A 26943-nucleotide genomic window follows, 5' to 3' on the forward strand; every position below is an offset into this window, starting at 1 on the left:
AAAAAATCTATCAATACGATCTTTCTGAAATTTAAATATGTTATTTTGAATACCAGTAACTATCGTATGACCCACCACCATCTTTAACAATTGGAAGTTCCATGTTCTTTGAACGTAATATTGTTGACAAAAAGTGAATATTTAGGTATTTGAGTTTAATCGAGCGCCATTTTCGTTATTTATTCACTTTGACGGTTTATTCTGTTGCATAGGATAACCACACTCACATAATTTAATAAACTATCTGAATTTTTTGTCTGACATAAACCGTTCTCAAAATATCTTGGCAATCATGAAGATACCATCGTCATCGACAGAAGTTACTTTAACGTTAATATAAATCGTGAAATAAATTTTATAAAGTTCCTACAAAAATATTTTTATCCTCTTTCACAAATAATACTATTAGTAGACAAAAATTTTTGAATCATTCTTTCTTTCAAGGATTTGAAATAATTTTAAATTATGCTTAATTTTTTGATCGACACATCAGAAAGACACCTTGAGGGAGCATATCAAGAATGTTTTTCGCACAAGCAATACAAACAAATCAATTTGTTGCTTATTACAGTTAAAATATTACATATTGAACAATATAAAAAGTCAATTTTGAATACAGTTTATTCATTCATATCCGCTATATCCATTGTCAAAATGTGCGCTACAATAAAATCGTTAATATGCGATTCACAGCAATTAGATTATACGGTTTACCTCGATCAAAAGCACAGATATATTCAGAAATTAGGAGCAGTTGTTTGTCGGCACACCTAGAAAAAAATGGATATTTCAATAGATAACAAAGATAACAATTGGATTATATAGTTTTCTTATTTTACTGTCAACCAACTTGAACTATAGCGCACGTTTTGACGATAGATATAGTGCTTATGAATGAATAAATTGCATTAAAAATTAATTTCTCATATTGTTCAATATGTATATTTCGACAAATACACAAGTTAATCGAATGATTCAGTTGTTCTCTTAACTACAAATATATTTTCAATCTTTTCTAATCATCATTATCAACAAAATATGTACTCCTTATATGTATAATAAATTGATTTACTTGCTTCGTTTGTTTGAAAAAAATTCTCGAAAAATGCATATATTTTCGAACCGTTACTGTGACGTGCCCCCCTTAATCATTAGTATACATAGTTCCGACTGCACTCATAAATAATTCCCAGCGAGCAATTTTCTCACGAATCTCCATCTGGCCACCTTTCGTCGATTCGTTCGCGGTTTCGAAACGCGCCGCGATGCCGTGGATCGACGTCGTCGAGTAACCCGCGGAATTGGACGCCGGCCAGCGTCGGGCACGAGATTCACCGAGCATCTCCGCGAGGCGTGCCGAGCTGTGCGACGCCTGGCGTCGCGACGTCGCTGCTCGGAGGCCTCAGTGTGCCGCGTATCGTCCGATGTGCGTCGCGTAGCGTTAGTTCCGTGCGTTCGAAGTTGCTTGCCGCGCGCGATCAAGACATGTGACGAGAAGAGATTAGAAAATGACGAGCAGAATCGCCGCGATCCCTGGCGCACGGAAGTGGTAAACGCGAACCTAAACTCCGCGGTAATTGCCCGTCGCGATCTTCCCAGAGTTCTTCGTAGATGATTTTTCTTGGATCGAGTTGATTGACGGAGGCTGTGGAATTTTTAGGATTTTTCAGGAAGAGTATTCTATGTAGGTGGGATTTCGGACATTTTTATGGATTTGTTGATAGTTTTTAGGAGATGACGAAACCATCCAGGTGGAACGTCGGGTTCTACTGGTGGAATGCTAGGAATTTTGGTTGGGAATGTTCTCCGTTTTTGAATTGGTGGTGATATCTATGAATTTGGTAGATTTTTATCTAAAAATCTACCAAATAATGGTAGATGGGGCATAGAGTTTGATGTCGATGTTCTAAATGGTTCGATGTTGTTTTTTGTTCATGTTGATGGAGAACTGTATATGATTGGAATACTTTTGAGAGGAGCTAGAGTAAAGAATAATTATGAATATTATTCTCGATTTATTGGGCGTTTTTGGGAGATGGTGAAAGCTTCCAGGTGGAACGTCAGGTTCTACTGTTGGAATGTTTTCTGCTTTTGAATTGGTGATATCTATTTAATTGGTAGATTTTTAAATAGAGTAATGGTGAATGGGATATTAGACTTTGATAATTCAATCTTTTTTTATCGAATTGATGGAGGAGTATATACAAGTAGCGGAAGTTTTTCAGAAGAGAATTATGAATATTACTGTTGATCGTTTTGAGAAATGGCGATAGTACACAGGTGGGATATTAGGTTTTACTGGCGGAACGTTAGAAGTTTCAAGGACATCTTCCTTCATTTTAAAATCGATGATGATGCTTACGAGATTGGTAGATTTTCAGAGTAATTATAGATGAGGACCCAAGAATTTGATGCTGAGAAATTAAATGCTTCAACGTCCCTTTTTGTTCAAGTTGATGGTGGAGTCCGTTGTGTCGCCAGAGAGACGTTCATGAAGAGCAATTGATGTAAATGGTCTTATGCGCATTTTTGTGGATTTATTAATTATTTTGGGAGATGATGAAGTTGGAAGATGATGTCAGTAACGTTAAAAGTCCGGCGATTGTTGTCTTCCGTGTTTGAATTGATCGTGGTATCTATGAAATTGATGGAATTTCAGATAGAATAATCAGGGATGCTGGATTAAAGTTTAAAGTAATATATTACTTATACTGCAAAGTAATATATTACTTGCAGTACGAGTAACGAATGAAGATGAAATATAAATATTATTATGGATTTGTTGTTATTTTCGAATAATAGTTAAAGTACTCAGGAATAATGTTAGATTTTACTGCTAGGATATTAGATGGTTCGCAGTTATCTTTTGTTCGAATCAATGGTGGAGTTTATGGGGACTTGTAGGAAGAGGATCGAGTATAGAATAATTCTAAATTGTAATTGTAGATTTATTGTCTAAGTGTAACAAAATTCACTGTTAGAACGTTAGAATCTTCGAATTTGTTCTATGAATTTGCTAGTCTGTAAGTTATCTTTTTGAACAGTGACGAATATAATGAGAATGGAGAACAACGTTAACTGTGAAAACGTTAGATTCTAGCAACGGTTGTAAGAATTGAATTTAATGCAAACGAATTGCTAAGATTAGAAGGCATTAGAAGGTTTTTGTTAGTTGTTTCTTGTTCATATCGATTATGGGGTCCATAGGATTGATATGTTACTATTAAAAATAATGGGTATCCAGAATTTTGAATATTATCGTGGCTTTCCAGTTACTTGTTGAACGTTGACAAGAGTACTAGAATTTCGTTGCAGAACGTTAGAAGCTTAGCGTCAGTCGTCTGTTTTTTAATTGATAGGTGTCCTCAGAATTAATAGATTATAAAGAAAAGCAATAAATATAGAAAAAATTACGAATGTTATTTCGTAGGAGAATTACAAATACATATTATTATGGAATTGTTGTGAGTGCTCTAACCACGATGAATCTACCGAAGACATTAGTGCTTATTGTTGAAACGATAACAACTTCGCATTCGCTTGTTGTCCTTTGCCTTTGAGTTGATACTGTTGTCTGTGAAATTGATAGATTTTCAGAAAAGGCAGTGAATATAGCAGGACAGCTAAAATGATGAATTGTACTTACATTTTAAAAGATGATACAGTGAAGATATACTGTGATGATTGGACGAAAGATGTTTATACATGTTATGACATTTTAATATAAAATATAAAGAATAAAATACGCTTTACAACATTTAACAGACAAAAAGACAAATTTTAATTTAAGTTTCTGTTCTTCGTCTGTATATATAAAAATAAGAATCTGCATAAATGTCTGTAAGCTAGTGATCACATAATGTGGTGATATCTAATTTCTTGCCATTTCCTTTAATTATAATGAATATAATATATCGACGCACCACTGTTTCCTACTATAACGTTAGAGACTTCTTTATTCTCTTTCATTTGAGTTAATGGAGGAGTGCGAGAGCTTGTAGATTTCCCATAAGAGCAATAAACGTAATTGCAGCACGAGTATCATGATGGATGTACCGTTATCTCTTTAACAGCAACGAATGTACGCAGATGGGACATCAGCATTTATTGTGCAAAGTTGGAAGCTTCACAGTCTTTTTTGTGTTATAGTTGACGATAAAGTTTCAGAGCAGTAGCAGATTTTTAGGGAAAGTACGTACTTTTAAAATAGAAATACTACTATCAATTCCTACCATTTTGGATTGATATTTAAACAACCTAAATCTTATTTTCCGGAAAATGATATAATGAAAATATGCTATGGATACTGAATATACATAAATGAAGTACAGTTAATCGCATTGGATGCTTCGTTAGAACGTCGATGCTTCGTGTTTGATGCCTTCTTTTTTCCAAGACGATGATGAAATCTCTCGACTAGGTAGCAGACTTTTAATAAAACGAGTGGGGAAGACTTACATACGTCTTCTTATATTCCAGACAATATTAGAGTCGAGTATTAATCTACTATAAAAAATGTAGAATTTCACTCTTCCTTCAGTTGATGACGAGGTCTATGAAATTGGAAACAAATTCTCAGATGTTAAAATATTATTATGGATTGCTACGTTTCCCTAACAACGACGGAAGTGCTAAGGATATATCAGAGTCCATTATTAGAAACTCGTGTATCTATTTATACCCTTTCTATTTTGTTACTATCTTTAGAGCAGCTCGAATACATATTCCATCGACACGATGTGCGTCGAAATAGAAAATGGGATTTCAATCGTGCATCTGTTCGGAGTCACGCGTCGCTGTGTTGTTTAATAAAGTTAAAAGACAGCTGATATATCGAAGAATGTATTAGGGGAGTTTACCACTTGATAAGGTAAAAGAGATCGAGAGGGTGCCTGATAGAAATGGATAGGGACAATCTTGCTCTTTTCAATCCTGAGAGTTACCTCTTTAACACGTTGATCATGATTTCACTCATGCATGGCTATCGGGAGATTTTCACTAAGGAATTACACAAATTAATTCTGAAGTTGAAGTGTTAGAAAAAGTAAATAGCGTTTATTGGTGGAATTTAGTAAAAATAAAGGTGGACTTTGGTGAGGTTATAAAAATAGTACGATAAATGTTAGAGTATGTAAAGGGCTTTCCAAAAAAGGCCTTAGGATTTTTTGTTGTGAGTATTTCGATTTTTTTTTTGTTTTAAACGATTAAATATAAACGATTACAATTAAATGTGAATGTTAAGGGGGTGTATGCAGTTGTCATAGATAAATTTCATAAATTTTGTTTCATGATTTAAATGCATATTTAAATTCAAGACAAAACGTAATTTTACAGTACAAGGTCTGAACTTAATATATACATTTTTTAGTAAGATGTATTTAAAAGTGAAAATGTAAAAGTGAAAATTTTATTAAGGAAAAACGATAATTTTGAAAGTCGTAAACTGACGTTTTTCAGTGAAACCACCGTCATTTTGGTAAAAATCAAAATTTCGAAAAGTCCTTCATCCATTAAACAGATGTTGGCGTCTTTTAATAGAATAATTTCTTGATATGTTCTAGATGGGACGTTTTCAAGTAATTGCGTACACCGACAAAATTTATTTATTAAATTCAATACTTGTACTGTAAAATTACGCTTCATTTTGGATTAAAATATGTACTCAAAATTAATCAAATGCAATGTAATCAAAATCTTTAATTTTAATCGACAACTGCGTGAGACTATTACGACTATATTGATAAACGTGTTTTGTTATCACAAATAAGATCCCAAATATCTTTTCGAAAAACTCTTTAGTTTCCTGATTCTCTCAAAATAAGATTCCAGTCTAGTAAAAATTGTCACTAGTATTATAACTCGCAGTCAACGTGTTAAAAGGAAGAACGAGGTCAATCTCCAATTCTCGAGTAACGAAAAACCAGGAATGACGACGCGAAGGTTTTCAAACTCATAGATCTAAATAAATTCGGACGTGGAGCATACAATTGCAGAGTAGATTGTGAACTTGGCAAACCTCGAATGTTCTCCACTATCGACAGACTTGAATACTTTTCAAATTGTGGCGGACGCAATTTCCGAGGGAAATTCAGAGGTAACTTCGATACGAAGTTCGTAGATTCGTAGGTTACAATTTACGACGCGTCTGAGAAACAGGGGAACACTTGGCGAGCAAAGTGGCGAGTTCGAAATTCGTAAAATGTGTTATCATGCTCTAGCTCGTAAACACAGAGTAATGCGCAAGGATTTATCTCTTCTGTTTAACGTTGCACTTGGAACGCAATAAACGGTTGATCCTGATCGATAGAAAACAAATCGATAAAAGGTTATTTTTTGTCCAATAAAACCTTTATGGGACACCAATGAAATACTATGTGTCTGCAGAGATGGGAACAATTTTTATCTGGATAGAAATTTCGGAAAATATATAAATGATAAAGTTAATGGTTGGTAGGAGCTAGATTTGAATTACAGAGTAAATTATTTCACAAGGGACGGTTGAAAGTTGAACTGTTTAATCGAATAAGCTCACGAGTAAATTGCTGTAGTGATGATTTTGTTTGTTATGTAAACTTTGCCCATTTGTGGGTGTTTATTACATGGCTACAAAATTAATAGTTACTTTAATTCTATGCCAAATTTCGAAAGTGCTTTTGTATTTTAATAGATTGGAAATTATTCTGCTTGGTATGTTAATTTTAATAAGTAAAGAATTAACGTTTTCGACCCTTCAGGTCATTTCAAATTTTCCGCACAATCTTCGGCATCGCATGTTTTGATTGTAATTATCGTTTAATTCACACTGTCTGAAGCTTTGTAAAGTGTTTTTAAATCTCCCTCTCCAGTGTTTATTTGCATAAATGGGAAAATATTTTGATATTATGTTGGAAATTATAACGAACGTTTTCGAACCTTCGAGTTTGCATAAATACAATTGCATAAATCTATTTTGTGACATAATTTGTAATTTTGATATTTTCTAAATATAAAGTATGGTTCATAAGCATAAACATACATAATCTAAGTTACTTTTTCAAATTTCACCATGGTTATTTAAAATAACAAAATTCTTCGTTCGAAAACGTCCGTTTACTGTTCGCTTGTCGAGGCTAACAAAAATATTACTTTTATAAATCAAAGCAAAAATGAACACCCATCGATATTTCGAGCTATATCGTACAGTTTTACTTCCATATAAATCTAAACTGAGACGGATTTTCATTTGATCCACCCTGTTACGTTACGTGTTTATTCGACGCGCATTCATGTCGTGTTTCCTGGAAGTTCGACGGCTTTGACAGGCTGCTCATCTGCATGGTACAAGGCGTTTCATGAAAATCCTGCAAGACACTTTCGCCTCGTTGCTGCTAAACTGATTTGCGGATATTAAAGTTTGTTCCGGTTCCCGAAAACAAAATAAATTATTCGCGCTTCTGACAAGTAACGTGCCACAATTGAAAGCTTCCTCATTAAATTATCTAACAAGCAAAATATACTTGGGAGATTATTTAATAATAGATTTTCTCATGGAGTTTCAAGAAATTTATTAGATTGAATAGAAATAAATTGAATTGATTAGTTTAAAAAACTATTTCTACGTGGTCGTCTTCAAATAGAGTCTTGAATTGCGTCTAAAAGAATTGATATAAAATGAAAGATGATGCAACAGTATTTTCAAAAGTATATTTCACTATGTTTTTACTCAAGTAAATATTTATCGGTTGAATCATCAAGATTCTTCTTTTTTAAATAAATTAATCGCCGAGCTGGCGTAATGAAGTGGGCAAATTCGTAGTGGTGAAATTATTTTGAAGCCTTGTAACTGCGAAAAATAATTACGACTGTAACCCTGTTGTTTTCTTGAGTTACGTTACACGTTTGTACAGCTTCCACGTGTTTCAATTAAATTGGAAGCAAAAGTTTGACTTGTGATGTATGCAAAGAGTAGCACTAAAAAATTAAAGTCATGAAAAATGGAGGACAAATTTCAAGAAACATAACATTCATAAAATTTAGATTTTATTCCGAAACAGACTGAAAAAGGTTTGGGTTATTCGAGCGAGGAAAATAATCTCAGACTAGGAACGTTCTTGTTCCACTTTGTGCAGTGACTAGTAGAATGAGGCTGCAACAGGCCAGACAATGTTCTCGCGTCTGCAGGATTACTTGATGCATCAATGGACTCTTCTTTTAGTGTACAATGTGTCCAGTTATACTGCTTGATCATTATAGTATTTAAAATAATTTTATTATGGATATTTCATTACGGTGAAAAATTATTTCTCGTAAATTAAATAAATTGGTTTTTGGCTCTTGAATTCGTATCATATTAAAGTATTTTTGTCCATCAAGCAGTTTATCGATTTGTTGATTGTTTTACACGAACAATAACAAAATTCTTAAAGTAAACACGAATATGTACAGGTATGGTGGAATAAAAAAATATAATACAAGCAAATTGGGTGAAGGAAAATTACTTGTATTGACTAATTTATTAACTAATATGTATTTGTTGTCTCAAGAGAAGAGATACTGTAGGTTTATTTCAACCAATTAGTTAATTCAAATTTCTTTAATTTAATTACTTTACTTATTTTATAATTTGTTAGTTTTTTCATATTTTGTATATACATTGATTACATTGTAATTTTACATATTTTTGCAGACTTTAACAACTTTGTTGTACCTTAGATGATCGAATTAGGTCTAAATAAGTAGTAAAAATGGATGACTTGGAAGACCAAAATGCCTTGTTACTTTCTATAAATTCTATAAACAATCAACAAGGGCTAAATTTGATATGGGTCAATGAAAATCAAGAGTTCTATCATAGAAATTTTGTTCACGATGCAACACTATTTCTCATCAATTTCATGAATAGAGTACAGATTCTGGGTTAGGTCTCAGTCTAGTGGAATCCAAGAATTTAATTCCAGAGGTCTTATCTACGCTGCAAAATAATTTCTCGTTAATTCTCTAGATAGAATCAATAACTTGCGTTAGGTAAAATCAAAGATTTCCATTCCAGAGATTTTTGTGATGCAGAATAATTTCTGATAATTTCTGTAAAAAAAGTACAGGTTCAAAGTTAGGTTTGGGTTAGATACGAAATCAAAGAATTTAATTCCACAGGTTTGGTCTACAATGCAGAATTATTTTTCACAAATTACCTGAATAAAGTAAAAGGACTAGGTTAGTTCTGTATGAATTACAATCAACAAATTTCATTCCAGAAGTTTCATCTACAATGTACAATTATTTCTAAAAAATTATGTAATCAAATTGGTGTCCTAGGTTAAATCTGAGTTGAACGCAATTAAAGAATCTTACTTCAGAAGTTTCGTCCCCGAGGCAAAACAATTTCTCATAAATTCCACCAAGTACAACGTGTTCCTATGTGAAATTAATTTCCAACGAACCCGGACAATCCAAAATTGTAGCTAAAAATTTCATCGAGGTGTTCCATGCACCACGAGAATTATTCAAAACGGTTCGTCGAGCAGCCCCTTTCGTTATCCCGCGATTAACACTAGCGACACCACATGTTGCTTCAGAATTCACGTATCGTCGACGCGAGCCTCTCGAGCGCAACGCGAGGGCAAGAGGGTCAAAGGTGTGCTACAGTGAACCTAACCGGCAAGTCAAAACAGTGTCCGAGTTCCACGGAAGTTTGAATCGAAGACTGAATCTGTGTCAGACGCGGGACGCTTGCGAAACGTTCCCACGCGTGTGAATCTGCGTGGGTATACCCTGCGACGGGGGTTAGACGTTACAAGAATAATTAAACGCTTCGGTGACCTCGTGGTTTCTGAGAGGAGGACTCTCGGACGACCTGGTGAATTCGCCCCAGGCGGTTCTCGAGGTGTGCTCGAGAATCTCGATTGCTTCAAAGGGCTGGGAGTATCTCGCAAAAGTGTGCACGGAAGACTAAAAGGACCAAGCTGGTTTGAAGCGCTGAGAATCTGTTGAAACATTGAAAGTTCGGTCGGTGATACCCTCGAGGTGGCAATTGATTCCGAAGCGGAGTGCGGTGAAAGGTTGCGTGGAAGATAACAAGTAGGACTGTTCTGGAGGCCTGATCGTTCTTGTGGAATCGTTTCGTAGACTGTGTCGGGAACTGCGTTGGAGAACTCGAGGTAGACGCCAAGATGGCTGAGATCTCGCTTCGCAGGAAGACCAGATCAGCCTCGATCTGCGCCCCAGGCTCATCCAGCATGGAACAAATGCTGGAGGGGATGCCTCCCTCGGGCGCCAGAGACAGAGATAAGTCGGACAGGGAGAAGGATAGCGGCAGTGGCACACCTGATAGCAGCACACCTACCAGAAGGCGCAGGCCCGCCACGAGGTCCCAGAGTGCTCGTGTTTCCGGCGCGAATAAGAGCATTCGACGTCGAGCGGCCGCCCAAGGTAACGAGATGCTAATGTTGGTAATCTTTTGCTCGTCTCCAACAGTGATTTACCTTGACGAGAGGATGAATGGTATTCTCGTTACGAGGATGCAACGCGGTCAGTTTTGAATACAGAATTTCATTCGTAAATGTTTCGCGAAACTGGGTTGGACTCATTATCGTTCTCCGCGAACGATTGCGCAGCTCCAGCCGCTTTGATTTCTGGTTATTTTTAAATAATCTTGTCTTCGCTGTGTAATCTAAGATTGCACACTCTTTGATTTTGGTATGATTTCTTCAATTCTCAATATTTTCCCACGAAAGTGGAAAATGAAGAACGGAAGGGAATCAAAAGAAATCTTGATTCTGGTCTCATTTTTCGATCTCTTTTAAACTTTCTACGCACAAATAATCAATGCCAATCGTTTCTTTAACTCATTCACTGTCGAGTAAACTTAATGTGCTTTTTTCTGCTCACCAAGATTCTATGCAGATGTATAATTTAAGTTATCATTTTGATAATGAAGAGTGAAATTAAATTTCTCGTTTTACTTTATTTTTTAAAAGAATTTTACAAAATTTTGTTAAAAACGAGATACATTGTAGTTTACGTTAGTTTAAATTGATTGCAACTGGCCAAGAAATAAGTTTATGACCGTTTGAGTTAGGAATTATTAAAGAGGATGAACGAAAATGTTATATGTATAACACTTTAAAATTATAAAATTTGTATAGAATTTCAAAAAAAAAATATTACATAATATTTTCGTTCATCCTCTTTAATTATTCCTAACTCAAACGGCTATAAACTTATTTCGTGACCGGTTGCAATCAATCTAAAGTAACACAAACTATGAATATCTCGTAGTTGGCAGTCTTTCTACGCTTTCTACGAGATATCTCCTAGTTGACAGCAAATGGGTTAAAGTATTAGCTTCGATATAAAAAGATAACTTATGAAAAGCGTCTAAAATTGAATGAAGGTATATAAAAAACAAATAAAGGAAAATATTAATTTATTGAGTCTGAACAAAAGACAGGTGGCCCATTTCATTCGTTTTATACGTCAGAGATTTTAATGAAATGAAAGTGTTACATAACTGAACAGAAGGGTTTGTAAGGAACAAAGGGAACAGGCAATATCCTGTCTTTACTACAAGTCTTAAACTTTATATTTACGTTTCAATCCTTAGTAGGATGCAAAGACGAGTCAAACTTTTACTTAGGTGAAAATCTTGTGATCTGTTATTTGTCCGCAAGAAGTTACAATCTAAGGTGAAATTTGTAATAATCGAAATAAGTAAATTATTACTTTGTATAATGCTAAGTATATTTTTTATGTTTAAATAAGCGAAGTATTATTTTGGTCAAAAGGTAAAATCTCGATTTCCTTTAGTATAATCTTCATATTACGGGCTCGATCAACTTTTCCAACTGTTCGTTTCTTAGATTTTAAAGTATCACGCGTTAATGGAGATCTCCCACAGATATCAATAATGTATTCGTGGAACTCAACATCGGTGCTCTTACGTCGGAATGCTTTTGTTGAGCGTTGGTTAATATTCGCTTACGGTGACTTTAACCGCAATCGTTAATAGCTCATTCAACTCTTAATTATGATATTTTCCCGCTTAAAATTACTTATTTTATAAAGAAAAATTTAAGGAATCAGATTAGGCTTGTTTTGAGTTTTTTAACCGTAGACTTTAGACTTGAAATTTGTAAGATAAGAAGTTGCTTACAATTTTCATGTTGTAAATATAATTGTTCGATCTAAAAGAAAATCTATTTCGAAAGGCGGATCCTTTTCTGTGAAAACAAAAGAAAGAAATGCTTAATATACATAGTAAATAGTTGTGGAAATAAAAATTAATTTTTGTAGTCAGTTTACGTGGAAATTAAGAATAATTACAAACCCTGATGTGTCATAATTCTTATAATAAAATTCGAATTCAGCAAAATGATAACTTAAACTTTCTCTAATTTCATGTAGATTATAACATACTACAATTTCATTCAAATCTCTGACCTCGATTAGAGAAATTTATCGGTTTGGCGTGGAATGGTCCAAGTGGCTGATATTGATGAAAACGAGGTCGAGATCCAAAAGCGAGGAAAAAGGCTTTTAATCTGCGTGAATATGGGCAATGGCTATCGTTGGTATTAGAATTATTTAAAAATATATTAGAAGGAAGAAAGTGACAGCTTTCGGGCGAAAAAGAGAATTCGACTTTGAAATTGGAGTAAATTTGCTTAATAAAATAAAAGTAGTATAAAAGTACGATGTACTCGTATGTTCGAGTTCAAATTCAATTTGAGGTTAGAAAAAGATATGCTAATATACATTTATATATAATAATAAAAATACACATAAAATATAAGTACATATGAATGCAAGAAATATATTTCTATTTTAACACATCTAAATTTTAACGATGCTTTAATAATTACATAAACAGAATAAAATAGGAAAATAAATATAATATATTATGAATATAATTTCAAATCAAGAAAAAACTCTGAAAACGTTGAAATCTTCCATTAAGAACTTCTAAATTAAATCAAAATTTCAAGTCATATTCTTTAACCTATAAAACATTCCCTCTGAAAGACTATAACCCCTTTTAAATCATCGACCATCACCATAATGTAACAAGGATGTAATTTAATGACAGCAAGACTTTAGAAAATGGACACCAATAAAAATAAACGATCTACCATTAAATAAAACCAGAATTCAGCCTTTATGGGAAATTGCTGGACGAAAGGGTATGCGACGCTTTGTGAATTAATTTTTCATAGCGAGGTCTTTGAACGCATTAGCATTATTGCGTGATATCAGTCTGTATCGCATGGGCGACATCGCACGTTGATGGCACGTGAGAGAGCACGCAGATGAGACTGCTCTTCGCGGTTCAACGCTTCCGACCCTATGTAACCGACCATTTTTAAATTAACTTCGTCGAAGGGTGAAGTGACGACGCAACCACGTAGCAGGCAGCTCGATTTACCATCACCGAACGCACACGACGAATGCTCTCGCGACGCAGAATGTCCTGCAACTTTTGCAGCCAATGGCTGAAACTGTCACCGTGTAATTTCATCATTTGCATCGCGTAACAGGATATTCTCCTCCATTCCATAATTTGGAGAGTATAGAACACGTGTCCGTTAAAAAGTACGAAGATTTACTATTAACCGTGTCGATTCTTTAACTGAAAATTGTGAAATTAAATGGACGGTAACATTTTGAATAAGTTTAACAGGTTGAATAGATGTAATTTCATCATTTGCTTCGCGTAACAGGATATTCTACTCCATTCCATAGATTGGAGAGTATGGAATACATATACATGTTTATAATCAAAAAAATAAAGGATTGCATTTCAGTATCTACCATAATGACGCGTTTAATCCGGAAATCCTTTTGTCGGCACAAATTAATTTGATCTTTTTAAATTTAAATTAATGGCCCTTTCGAAAATCCTTTTACTATTACAAATAAATTTCTATTATTGAAATTCAATTGAACGGTTAGGTGAAATTCCAAATCTATTTTATGGAGGAACTTTGATTTTGTTCCCTCTGCAGGAATTGTCTATTTTTCATGATGACAAAGTAGAAACCCCCTAATCGCTCAAGTCGCTCCGTTCTCGATTTTCGTTTGACGAACGCGAGGGAGGGGAACGATGTGTATCTTTAAATAAGCTTCATTTAGTCTCCGAAACCCTTCTCGGGATCGTATTTTTGAGTTAAATGGATCCGTCGAGCGGCACAGTGTCTCAGCTAAGGTGCACCGGCACCAGGAGCCCCGTTTAGACTGTCAGTGACCTACTACCCAAACGAATGATGCCAGAATAGAAACCGACGCGATTTCAAGCATCCTCCAAAGCAGCGTCTCCCAAAACTGTATACCGTGGAACATTAGCGCTTCACGCGACGCGAACAAGCGTGAAAAAATCAAATTATTTCTTAAAACTGTACAATGAACGGAAAATGTATTCTTTGGTTTGGAATAATAATTTAAATTACAATATTTTTGATGTTTATAGTGACCAGATCTGGTCCCTTTCGAAATTATATTATTTTAAATATTAACGCACAATTATAATTATATTATAAACACAATTGAAATAGAAATTTAAATACTGCTTTGAAAGTCCAAATGACACCTTTGAACAACCAAAAGGATCAAATGAAAGAAATATATTTTCGATATTTGAAGCTCACATCGCTTTTGTATTTTTATACATTGTGGTACTATCATTTTCGGTTATTATTCATTACATTGGTACAGGCTAATAATAAAATAGACTTCTCGTAGAATTGAGAATCGATACTCTTGGACGCAGAAGAACAATCTTAGAACTGATTTTCTTACTGAGAAGCTTGACCAGTAGGACCATTGCTCTAAGCTACTCAAGAGTAACCTCGAGGGAATTACAGTAGTTAGATCTGTTCTTGCGTTCAGTTCAAGAATGTACAGAGCTAACTTTGCCTGCCCATAATAGGGACACTATTAACTGAATTTGAAATCTAGTAACAAGTGTCAATTAAAGCGTGAGTCATTTCTACATTTCGAAAACATCATTTAAATACTCCAATTCTGCAATTCCATGGATAAAATCCGTCTCAACATGATGAACACTGTCGTGTCATTACATCTGATTATCGATACCCACTACTTGAATGCGAGACGGCTTGGTTCGAGACTTGCTTTCTCTTGCGGATAGAGCTCGAGGCCTCGAAACGATATTTATTCACGGTTCGACGAATGTCACTGGGGAACGAAAAAATTCGAGCAGCTTTATAGGGTCTGGTTCTCCTCTATCGAAGTCCTCTGCCTCGACAAGTGAATTCGTATTCGAATTTATTCGGAACGAGATCCTCAATGAATGCACTCAGCGTGAAATAAAGAAGCGGGGAGCTTGGCCGTGCATCGCGAATGGTTTTCGAGGGATTTTTAGGGTTTGAATATTTTGCAACTCGCTTACCCTCGAACGATTTAGATTTGGGAGCTGCTAGGATTTCCTTGCAGGGCTCAGAGGGAAATAATTTGAACGAGTCGGGGGGCTTAGCTCTGACGAAAAAATAATTGATTTATTCTTATTATTTTTGTTCACAGATGAAAGTTTAACAGCATAGTACAACATGAATAGTTCATGAGTGTTTAATAAATCGACGTTTCGATTATGTAGATGTGTGCCTTTTTGGGGGAAAGTACAATTTTAAATTATACCGAAATGATGATGTCGATGTCAATTAAAATACATGATAGATTCTGAACGATTTAATTAAAGTGGTGGTAAAGATATATGCAAATAATTTAATGAACCATTTTAAATTTATACATTCTATTTGATTGTATAAAACAAGGACTAAAATATTATTTTGTCAGATGAGAAACATGTCAAAAATGAAAAATATTAAAAATCTGAAAGATGTACGTGTCTTCATCGATCGTTTCTATTCTTAATAGCTAGATGTTATTAGAATAAATTAAAAGCGTTGATTCATTTTTGCACAGACATTCAATCTATGGTACAGTAATTACAGTAATTTGGCTCGAGATTGTTATAGCTCGAATTATTGCGTTTCATTTTAGCGTGATGCTGGTAACACTTTACTTCAATCGTTTTCAGAGACTTCAGAAGACGTTCGACGTTAAGGTAAAGAAAGGAAAATGTTCAAAGAATCGCCACTTACAATCTTCGTGCTAGGTAGTTGCTTTATTTGACCCAGGTTGTCGATAAAAGGTGGGAAATAACATTCGGGGTAGAAAGCGTTACGAACATAACAGGATCGCGTTGAAAATTGTCAGTAAAAGGTTTTCATTAATCGAGATCTACAGAATCTAATATCATCATATTTATTTCGCGTATTATTAAACCATTAGGATACACTACTATCTTGAATTTAGTAGTATCAAGTCATTTAATAAGTTTTGATAGGATTCGTGTTTAATCTATTACAGAAGAACATTTTAATAAATTAATTATGAATCATGTATTTAATTTTTTCCTGATACGTCGAACGAATAATAATATATTCAGGAAAATAAGTTTTGTTAATAAAATTGAATGTTTTCAAGACAATTAAATACAATAGATATATTCTGAATATATCTCAAATTTCCAACGCAGATATATTAAAAGATACAGATGAAATAATAATAACTCTAAAAATACTTGTAAAATATGTAGGTTTGGAAATATTTAAAACGATTTTCTTCACCAGGATTTCTATATTTAAAATAAAATAGCACATAACATAAACAAAGTGATAGGTACGAATAAAATATGATATACGAATATCAATAGTTCAAGACCCACATATGTTTTCAATACTTCTACAATTATTATTATTGCAAACGTCCAATTCAACATACACAAATTGTTCTGGATATCAAAAGACGAGTAGTTGATTCCACTGTCAAACTATTAATAATACATTTATACTTTTTTTCGTCAATTTTAGCTGCTCAACACCACCATCACTACCACGAGGGCACGGTTAAATCTGCTCACTGCAGCAGCGAGCCCAGATTGACTGACAATGACATCAGCCCTGGCCTCAGAAGAAGAGGAAGTCGAAGAGGGCAGAGCATGCACCATAGTCATCATAGGAAAAGCAATGCATTTTTGGACGTTCCTGACACGTCGTCGCAGATGCCATCGAGGGAAGATGGCGAGGACGAGGACAGTTATAGGCTCAGGAGTTTCAGCCTTACCAGCAAAGGTAAGATTGTTTAATGACAATTGTTTGCAATAATTCAGCTTAGAATCTAATCAAATTAAGTTGAAGGAAGAAATCAAACAATTCGTGTTCACTAGCAAATTAATCTAGTACGTGTATATATGTGCTACATATATTTTTAGTTATCGTAATTCAATATATTAATAAAAATATATACAGAATTACAAAATTGGAATCGAAGATGTGAACTAAATTTGGTAGGACAGTTTATATGCATATTATTTGGGTGTATCGAGGAAAAGAATGAAATTAATTCCCTTTTGATATGATATGTTTGCAGACACAATTATAACGAAAATATGTTTTGTCGATAGAGACAATAGAAAATGACAAATTTATAGAAAAATTTAAAACTTGAAAAAGTGAATCACAATGAATCCCTTTGATTTATTTTGTTATATAAATTATTAAAACGTTTTCACAACGCTATCTCAAATATTGATCGCGAACATTTACATTTAATTGAAGCTTTCAATGTTAATGAATGTACACAAATCTATATTGTGTTATTTTAGCAAACGATCAAACAAAATTACTAACAGTTGATTAGTGTAAAATATTCTAGTTTTAGAGAATTTAAATATGATTCTGAGGGTTGAACCCTCGTAAAATAATAAAGTTTGCAATATCAAATATTTCAAATGTAATCAACTAATTCAAAATGGTAATTTCTAAGATCAAAAAGAATTACTTTAATATATTCTTTTCACGAACAAGAATTCAGTTTAATTTTTCGATAGTAAAATATAATTATTCTTAATGTCCTTGAATTGACAAATTTGTTCGATTCTGTCTATTCAAATTTATAATAAAAATAAAAATTTATGTCTTACATAATTAAATAAACCTAAGGGATAACTTGCGATGTCTAAAAGAAACACCTTTCTAATTTTTCTACATAAGTAAGAGCCATAAATTCGCACGTCAAGAGACACAAAATTGCTCAATTCTCGTTAAGGCTTGTACCAACATCGCAAAACTTATGTTTTACATAATTAAATAAATCAAAGGGATAGCTTGTGACAACAAGAAGAAATTCTTTGCTAATTTTTTCTTACAAGCAAAAGCCAGATATAATACCTCAACCGATAAAAATCACTAGTCCAATCGAAGAAACAGCCATAAGTCCGCGAGTCAAAAGTCACATTCGCTGTAAATGTCCTCGAACCGACAAGATTGCTCAATTTCTGCTCCGCAAAGCGAACAATTTCTCGCGTGGATGGCCATTGTTTCTCCTATCGCGGGGATTGTTTTCCCCTTCGAACTCCTCTCGGAGATGATCCTCGAGAGATTTCTATCGGGTTTATCGTGATTCCTGGTCGAGAACGGGGATTCTGGTTCGGAATCGTCTTCACGGTTCTGCCCTGGGCCCATCGAGAAGTCGTGCCAGAAATACACGTTTTTCGCGGCGGTGCGAGCGAGACAGCGATACTTTGGGGGTAGAGAAGCGAGAGAAATGAAGCTTAGAGAGGAACCAACGGAGACGAGATAAGCGAAAATAGAGTATCTATAGTTGTGACGTCGCCACGACTTCCTCGAACCGGTTGCTCGTCCACGTGAGCCTCGAGAGCCAACGAACGAGCGTGAAAGTCGTTTACACGTTAATCCCCAGTGGTCCCGATTCCAACGAGATTTCGATGTTCGTGTAATTGCACCCGTCGACCGAGAAACGGTATCCACCACGTGTGCGAATAGTACACGACAAGCAAACAGAGAATATTAATTCTCAGTAACTGGATCAGCATTTCCAAAAGTAGGGGAATCGAGGTAGCGTTGCTTCATTCGCAAAGAAGAAGTTCCTGAAGAGTTATAGTTTTACCGAACGTTTATTACTAGCTATTGAAAGCAAGATATGGAAAATATTTATTGCATTGGACACAAGAAAATATTAACAAAATAATACAGCTACTTAAGAATGTTCACATTTTGGTCGGTGGGACGATAAACATAAAGGAAAAAAAATATTTATTGACCAAATTGATTTCTTATAGTTTATTTCGGAGTCGGAGAAAAATGCAATACGGATAACCAAGTTCCGATAGCAGAGGTTCATTAACTACCACTTCCAACTTTTCTTTGCGTGTGTATCAGTGCTCTTAAAGAACTCGAATAAAATTATACGTTTTCTCTCAGATATTTCTTTGGAAGATCCTAGGTATAAAAGTAGTAGGAAAAGGTGATCGAATACTTAACTCTTTGGAGTTCAGATTTTCTGATTTTAATATAGTTCTGTCCAGTCTCACTCGACATAGGACAGCAAAGGGTTAATACCATCAGTAGGTTTCAAGAATATGCATTTGAATAACTGGACGTACGAAACGAAGAATACTTACAGATACTTACAGTATCTAAAAAATTGTAAAAATCAGAATGAATTTGGAGTGTTACGAAACAGGTTTCCCTTGTAATAATGTTGAAAAATTATTTGAAAATTAGTCCTCTTGTATTTTTATCGAAGATAAGTTTCTTTGCTCTGTGTATTAAGTTGGTTACTTGAATCTACAATTTGTTTTTAGTAATATTACACCGTATCACACCATAGGGGTTAAAGTATTTCTGGAGTTAAATTAGTAACTTGATTAAAAGAAGTTAATTACTTCTCGGACCCTGTGGAACTTCATCGAAAACTGAGCCTGGAAGAAACTCGATAGCAAACACCAAGGAAATAAGGTGAAAGAAGACTTGGCGTTCGAGAATCGCCTTAGGTTTTTTCTTTTGCGACCGAAATAGATTTTCTCACTGACGTTTAACTAAATATATATGTAGGAAATTAAATTATCTAACTTACATCGAGTAACACATCCAAAGCTTCTTAAACATTTTTATTACATTAATCATCGAGTAGATGTTTAGGCACTTCTTTCAAAAATATTTTTTCTTCCATCTGCAATCTGAATGGGCTTACGAGAACAATTATTGTTTAAGATATGAGTTTATATTCGAAAAGAAAGTTCGTTTATTCCAGCAATTTGAAAAATTGATATTCTATAATTTCGGAAGAGATTTTTAGATTAGTAGATTTTTTATTACAAAAATTGAGCCCTCTCTCACTAATTTTATTTCTGATTTTCATATACTATTACAAAATGTTTGCTAATTTATATTAGCTGTCAGTTCTAATTACATTTACAGTCGCCTTGTTTAAGATTATTACATGTAAACAATTTTTTTTCCTTTTTTAAAGTTTTTTATGGTCAAAATATTACATCAAATCAATTCAACGATTGTAGTCTGTTTTTCGCTTAATTTTTATATCTCTGAAGATGATCCTGTTGGATCTCGTCCTCCTGGAAATCCTGTAGAATATGCGGGGAATGAGATGGAGTGGGCATCACCGGAGTGAATGAAAACAACATATTTAAAAAGAATGGAAGTGAATAATATTTATTTCTATATGATTAAAAAACTCTACTCTAAAGGGCACCAACAGTAAAAAACCTCAGTCAAAGGTGAGGAAGAAGCCTGGTCCCTGATCAAATAAAACAATCTTGACTATATCTCGAACGAAGGGATAAAAAATAATGAACAAAACGCATTTCTAACGTTGTTGCAATTGAATGATCATTCAAATCTAAATCTAACGAACGCGAGAGAGCTCTCTCTTAGCGTAGTCGCAGTTGAATGGCGCCCTGTCGACGTCGCAGCCGCTCGCCGTGGTCCAGGTGAAAAATGCTCTGACCCTAGAGCCTGCACGGCTAGCCAAATGGATCAGTTCAGCCGATCGCCGAACTGCGCCGTTCCCAAACTGCACGCAGCTAGTCGACTGAATTCTCCAAACGATCGCCGAGCTGTGCACACCAATGACAGCAACCTTGCTTCTCTTTTGCGGAGCCACGCACGAACGCCAACACATCGGACAACGCAAACGCCACACGGCCGGACTCGTGTCGATTCACAAAAAAACAAGCTCGCCGGAAAAACGCTCTTTTTTCACGCACCGTCTACGGTTTGAATGAACGCGTGGGCCTCGTCTCCGTCCGGCCCTTTCCCTTCTCGTCGCTCGCGTCGGCGCACCGCACCGTGGCATTTTCCTCATGCCCTTTTCCGCGCGGCGCCCAAATTCAAAGCAGGCCACTCGAGCGCCATACACTGGCGCTCGCGTCGGGAATACATAAAAATGCAATAATTCATTCTATAAACATATATCAACTAAACATATATTTCCTTACAACCTACAGGGTTCACAGAACCGCAAACAGATCCTAAATTAGAGGATCTAAGCGTTATGAGATCACCGATTAAGACTGCGAAAGTTGCCCTCCTGAGTATATTACCGAGCTCTGCTATTAATTTTACAGGAAAATTGAACTTTCTGTCTTGGAGTTGGGCCGCGTTTCTCGATTTCTCATTAAGCAATTTCCGGGAAACGATCGTTTAAGGGGAAGACATTTGCCTTCCGGTTATGCGGCGTTTTAGATTGGAGAATATCGTCAACGGAATCGCCACGCGGTAGCTTGCTAAGTTTATCGAATGCACGGCTTCGTGAAATTAATATTTCTCGTAGCTGTTCCGTGCTGAACGTGAAATCTAACTTTGTGGATCTTTCTCGTGTAAAGAAACCCTTTACACGGCTATAAAGCGAGTAACATTTGTTAAAAAGCAAACGTTCCCGTGTAGTACACTATGTTTAATTACAACGTAAGCGTAACTGAACATTTTATCAAGAATTTCTGTGAGAGAGTACAATGTAAAATAGAAATTATAGAAGTTTCTCCGGTAGAGCTTCAAAAACTGCTCTGGAGGTTGTGCTGGGAGGCACATTTTTTTGGTTTAGAAAACAAATGCAGCTAAATAAAGAATGGCCGGGTCGAAAAGTGGTCGATTAGACATGGAATGTCCCATATAAATCCCCATATAATTCATCAAAATAAACGAAAATGCTACTCGTAGATGAAACATCAGTTTGAACGATTTATTTCGCAATTTAGCAGATTGGTTAATTCGTTTAACATTCCTATTAACTGATAAATGCAGCTACATTATATTACAGTGAAAAATTCCGATTGATGTACCAGTTTCAGGTAGATAATTATTCGACGGCGTTTCAGCGACGATTTCATTGACACTAATTGTAACAGGATTTGGCTAAAGTTATTGGCTGGTACACCGCGTAATATTACATGATCCATCTGGCAACGGTGCCAGCTTGATTAACGAGAAATACGTTGGTTCGTCTGTCGTCGTACAATGTGCGAAATTCCTGTTTAACGAGACCACCACGAAATTAATTTCGCGAATTAGGACGATAATGACGTCAACTTTCTGATATCATCCCCTACAGCGTCGATACTCTTTCACCGGATTCGTCTCGTCTTCACGTAAATAACCACCGATAAATCTATGTTAAATTAGACGTAGACACGAGCCTCCAATGTCCGCTTCGGCTATAATTTTCAAAAATTCCCCGTAATTTATCTGTCGCTTTGCGTTGAAATTGAAAACACGCGGCGGGTGTCGTCATAAAAAGTCGTGCAAACGAGCTACGAAAAAAAAGAAACGTGGAAAATATCACGATTTTAATTAATGGACGCGGACGCAACTGGAAAAATGGGCACTTCGGTTAACAGATTCGCGAGTGAAAGAACGTGGAGCGTTTGGTAGAGAATTATTTGTACATTTATATACGTTCTGACAGGGAAAAAACACACAAGGTGAACTAGATTTCGTTTGAAACTCAAATAAATTATATGAAACCGTATTTTCTACTTTGACATCGCGTATCAAACGATAATTGGGCTGAAGGTGCACGTTAATTATGCGTAATGAAAATGTTGGGTCGTTGTAAAATATATCGTGGATAAGATACATTTATTAAAAATGAAACGATGTTAAGGTCTTCTAAAAGGGGCTGCACGATTTTGAATTTTTAATAAAACTCAAGTGGTATGGTATATATTCGAATCTTTTATATTAAATGAAGGTACGCATGGTGTTTATTAAATGTGAAAGATGATGTCGTTTAAGTGTCTACCTCGGCTACGCTGACAGGCGTTTCTTGATATTAATAAACAATAAGAAAAATCATTTATGTAAAGTGATCAACTTGAAAATCTGTCCGGCAGCAAAATGTAAAGGGTTTCATCGATTTCATCGAATTCAGGCTGAACATACGTGAAATAGTCCAATTTTGCGATAAAAAGTGCAATAAAGTGGTAAAAAATGGAAGAGGGTCAAATATATTTTTAAACTTTTAAGAGGCAACGAAGCCCTACCAGATGCAAGAAGATTCAATCCGATTGGTCAATTTGTTTCGGAATAAAAAGCAATACAAAATTTTTTCGTTTTTTTTCTTAAAAAAAAAACGAATATAAAATGAGGAATCCCAAAATTTTTTGATAATGGGGCCACTAAAAGATGCAACAGGTTTCATCTCGATTGGTCAAGCCATCTGGGCCTAATCGAGTAACATACAAAAAAAAAAAAATATACATGTCGAATTGAGTAACCTCCTCCTTGTCGAAGTCGGTTAAAAAATGGAACCCTAGAGCCCTATAATATATATATTTTCATGATTCTGATTTAATATATATGTACATAGTACACCTGTTTTATATTCATCAACTAATCCCACCTCTATAAATTATATATCTTATAATTTTTATATTTTTCTAACTTTTACATATTTTTGTACTCACTATAAACTTGATGTATATTTTAACTATGCCCAAAGAGGGCTCGAGTTAATCGAAATTTTAGTCGAAATGTTCTATGAATAAAATTACATTCAAAGGAGAAAAATTTGCATACTAACATATTAGATTTTTGTCTAGTCTCAAAAAATAACAAAAAGTTATTCGACAAATGCTTTGACGGCAACGTTGAGCAACAGAAAAATGACATACTAGTTATTTATTAAAATAAAATCTATATGTTGAGGTAAAATTCAACAGCGCAGCCACATCGGGATTCGTATGTACGAAAATAAAACGACTAAATGGAACAATTTATTCTTTCACGTGCGTGTATATTAGTATATGCTCTCGACGCCATCTGAGAAATTTAAATAGTTAATGCCAGAATATTTAAACTGGAACACGTCAATCGGGGCGTTAATCTGTCGTGTTTGAATTGAATTCGACCACCTGTTACGTTAGGGTAAATTGTAGTTTTGATTTGTTGCCAGGACTGTTTGTTTATCATACGCTCGGTATCGTAAGACCTCGTTATTGGTTTCATGCATTTTGCCATTGAGATCATTTATAAATTGTTTGTGCAATTAAAATCAAGAGCTATTATTAACGATGGATTCAAATGTAGCTTGACGCAACAATTATTATTTGATGCATCGTAGTGAAGTTTCAGTGCTTAATGATTTGCATATTGAAATAATAAAGTAGCATATACATGCAATTAATATTTCATTGTTTTGCAGTATCGTTGACGAATTGATAAATATTCTATTAGAAATAATAGAACAATTATATACTATTTGAAATAATTATGAATGTATTTCCTTTGTTAACCTTTCAATCTTCGCTTTTCGATCGATAAATTTAGTTAATGAGATATTTGGCATGTTAGTTTAGAAATTATAGTTAATTTGAAGATAGATATAAATTTGATAGAAATCGAATTTATGGTTGACGTTACTATAAATAAAAAATATTTGAATGTTTGAATGACTTGCTTGATATTTGAGAAACACCTGCGTGTATATTTTATGTACTTACATATACATTTACATATGCAACTCGTACACCTAATGTTCACCTCGATGTGATGCAATTTTTATATAAATGTATTTTATATGCAACGTTGGCAAGTTGGTTTTTAGAAATATATATGTAACAAGTCATTGAGCCATTCAAATATTTCTATTATTTAAGTATCCAATATAACATATGTATATAAATTAAATTTTTCTAGGCACATATACAAATTGTCGGTTTTATGAAAATTTACTAGTCACTGGAATATATACACTATACAACACATACAATTTTGCATTGAAATTAGTTGCTGTACCATTACTTACTAGACCCACTATGTAGAACAGTTTGTTACAATTTATTAAAAATTTTAAAACCATATTTAGGCATACATTTTTAATGATTTCTGGTGTATCGCTGTAGACCGGTAAATTTGAACATCGATCGTTATCGAATCCAGCGCTGCCCAAAAACGTTTCTTTCTTTCTTTTTTCTTTTTTTAAAGAAGCGTTTACATAGACATTTTTTCAGGTTAAATATTTGTTCAGCGATTCGTCAAGAAGATATCACGTCACAGAAGTTTTATCACGCAAATGTTGGAACAGAGGAGAGTTTGGTTAAAAATAGGTGGCTCAAGGAACGAGCGTCACGAGGATTAATAAACTTTAGACGTTAATGTAAAATCAATAAGCAAAAAGTTTCGGTCAAAAGGTAGGAGAAAAATAATTTAAAAAATAGGCTATTTACATGAATCCACCAACTCGTAATGATATCGTTCGACACAGTCTCTATCGTTCATTTTCTCTAACTTCAGATTCAATTCGCAATTGAAACAATTTTAAGGTTATTTGCCAATAACCTCCTTTTTAGTGAGTTTAACGTGGTTATTCGCCATTTTCAAATATTCGACAATACAATTTTTTTAGTTATAGTCCAAAGTGTATACATTTGTCTATTTTAATTTGAACTTTCTACTTCATGTACATACATTTTATGTTACAAATTTCTCAAAATTAGTCAACTTTCGTAGGATCAGGGTAGTTATATCTCTACTTGTCCTTTTTTCTCTAATTTTGGGATATTTACAATTAGAGGTTTACGGTTGTATATTAATAATCTCTGTATTAACGAGTTGAGGGTAGTTATTTCTCAATATTTTTTAATATAAATATGAACTTTCTATACTATATAGTTTTTACGTTAAGAATTCCTCAATATTAGTCCACTTTTAAAATTAATCCACAATTGAGCCCTTCATTGCGTAAATCGATTAATTTCGTAAAACAAAAAGTTGAGAAATGCGATGAAATAATATAGATTGTTCTTTAAAATTCCCTTTATTCCCTTTAATTAAGATTTTTCAAAAAGTGGAGTTAATCGATTTGTGCAGCGAACGGCACAATTATACCTCTACCTTTTGAAAGAAAAATCCACAACTGGTACTGCGAAATCAGTATAAATTTACCCACGACTTCTTTATACACAAAACGATAGTATGAAACATGGGAGCCCAAACGAAAGCCTTTTATTATCGAAGCATTCGTTGCGATTGCTAAATAAATATGCGAATAAATGACTCACCATGTCCGGCAGCGTCGATGCGGAGTATCGAGCGTCGTGCTAACTACAGCCTAACTAGTCTGCCAGGATATTCGAGGGGTCAACGAACAGGAAAAGGAAGTTCAGAGTTGATGTAGGTAAACATAACCGCCCCGGTAACGTTTCGTTACCATAGAATAGTAAATAATATTGATTCGCGTCGCCTTGCATCGAATGCACCCTCGGTGTGTGCCCCTCCCCGTCCGATTATATTCGTCGACCGTTCTCCACGTAACGTGCGCTAAAATGTTCCGATATTTGCTCGCGGGCGGTTTAAAGATTATCGATAGAATCCCAGGGATGCATTAAAACATAACCGCAGATCCGAACGCACGCTTTGCTGGCCGTTTCGCTCGATTAAAATTGCTCCGCTCTTCTCGTGGAATTCGTGTTTTAAAAACAGTGGCTCGATTCTGCGTTTAATCAGAATAAAAAATAAGGAGGCCACCGATTGTTGGTTTATTTCATCTTATTTTTGGTGCTCACAGTAACGAGGGATGTTTTTGTGGTGGTGACAGCCTCTGATGTCTTCACGTGGATCGTCGTGGTAC

At 34.8% G+C, this 26943-nt stretch overlaps 1 protein-coding gene across 5 annotated transcripts in view; it reads left to right on the plus strand.

The window, feature by feature from the left end:
• The first annotated feature begins 1375 nt into the window (after positions 1 to 1375).
• The window catches only part of LOC128885135 (GTP-binding protein RAD), a 110888-nt gene continuing 85320 nt past the window's right edge, over positions 1376 to 26943 (plus strand). For 2 of the 5 annotated variants that reach the window (XM_054138969.1, XM_054138973.1), the window contains exons 1-3: positions 1376 to 1573; positions 9295 to 10407; positions 16866 to 17126. In XM_054138969.1, the coding sequence (XP_053994944.1) occupies positions 10149 to 10407; positions 16866 to 17126 (520 nt within the window). In that variant the 5' untranslated portion in view covers positions 1376 to 1573; positions 9295 to 10148. Of the gene's footprint in view, positions 1574 to 9132; positions 9193 to 9294; positions 10408 to 16865; positions 17127 to 26943 lie in introns of all 5 variants that reach the window. The other 3 variants (XM_054138970.1, XM_054138971.1, XM_054138972.1) reach the window with 3 other exon arrangements.

The sequence above is a fragment of the Hylaeus volcanicus genome, chromosome 2, assembly GCF_026283585.1.
Source record: "Hylaeus volcanicus isolate JK05 chromosome 2, UHH_iyHylVolc1.0_haploid, whole genome shotgun sequence".
In the NCBI taxonomy this organism is placed as follows: Eukaryota; Metazoa; Arthropoda; class Insecta; order Hymenoptera; family Colletidae; genus Hylaeus; species Hylaeus volcanicus.